Below are 539 nucleotides of genomic sequence, written 5' to 3'. Positions count from 1 at the left end.
TAAAGTCACCCACTCGAATTACTATGCTGCATGTGATTCTCTAAGACCCTATCCTTACAAACAATAATAGTCTGAACTGCCAGATTTATTGTTTGCCGTGAAACACTTACATTGTCAGGTAGGAACTATATCAATGAGTTTGAAAGATTGACCACTTTATATTTAATACATTGAATATAAAACGTAAAGCATGATATGTAAAAGACGTATAATATAGTATAATAAGGAGAAGTCATGAAGTTTTAACATTAAAACCAATCTGAATCATGAAAAATAAAAAAAAGTATGGCTATTCTCTCGTTCATAGACGTTGTCTACTTATGCGGGTAGACCTCCTTGGATTCCTAAGAAAATAAGATATGAAACAAAACTATATCAGTCACATAACAAAGGTTACTACTATTTTTGTAGATGTAAATAAACTTACATTGCTACGAAGTTGTCCACCTCGGGAATCTTTGGATTGAGTCTTACTTGGGTACAAACGGTGTTAGACACAGTTCTTTTTCCTATAATAAGAATAACAATTTTAAAAATAT

The 539-nt window shown here is 31.5% G+C and overlaps 1 protein-coding gene across 1 annotated transcript in view; it reads right to left on the bottom strand.

Moving 5' to 3' along the window:
• Positions 1–470: 470 nt before the first annotated feature.
• The window catches only part of LOC111831733, a gene marked incomplete at its 5' end in the record, with an annotated part of 1,573 nt that continues 1,504 nt past the window's right edge, over positions 471–539 (bottom strand). Inside the window, one exon of the mRNA XM_023787014.1 lies at positions 471–509. Within this exon, the coding sequence (XP_023642782.1) occupies positions 471–509 (39 nt within the window). The remainder of the gene's footprint in view (positions 510–539) is intronic.

The sequence above is a fragment of the Capsella rubella genome, unplaced genomic scaffold (genome assembly GCF_000375325.1).
Source record: "Capsella rubella cultivar Monte Gargano unplaced genomic scaffold, Caprub1_0 scaffold_76, whole genome shotgun sequence".
Lineage (NCBI taxonomy): Eukaryota > Viridiplantae > Streptophyta > Magnoliopsida > Brassicales > Brassicaceae > Capsella > Capsella rubella.
Note: the sequence above shows the minus strand (reverse complement) of the source record. Positions and strands in the feature narration are given on the sequence as shown.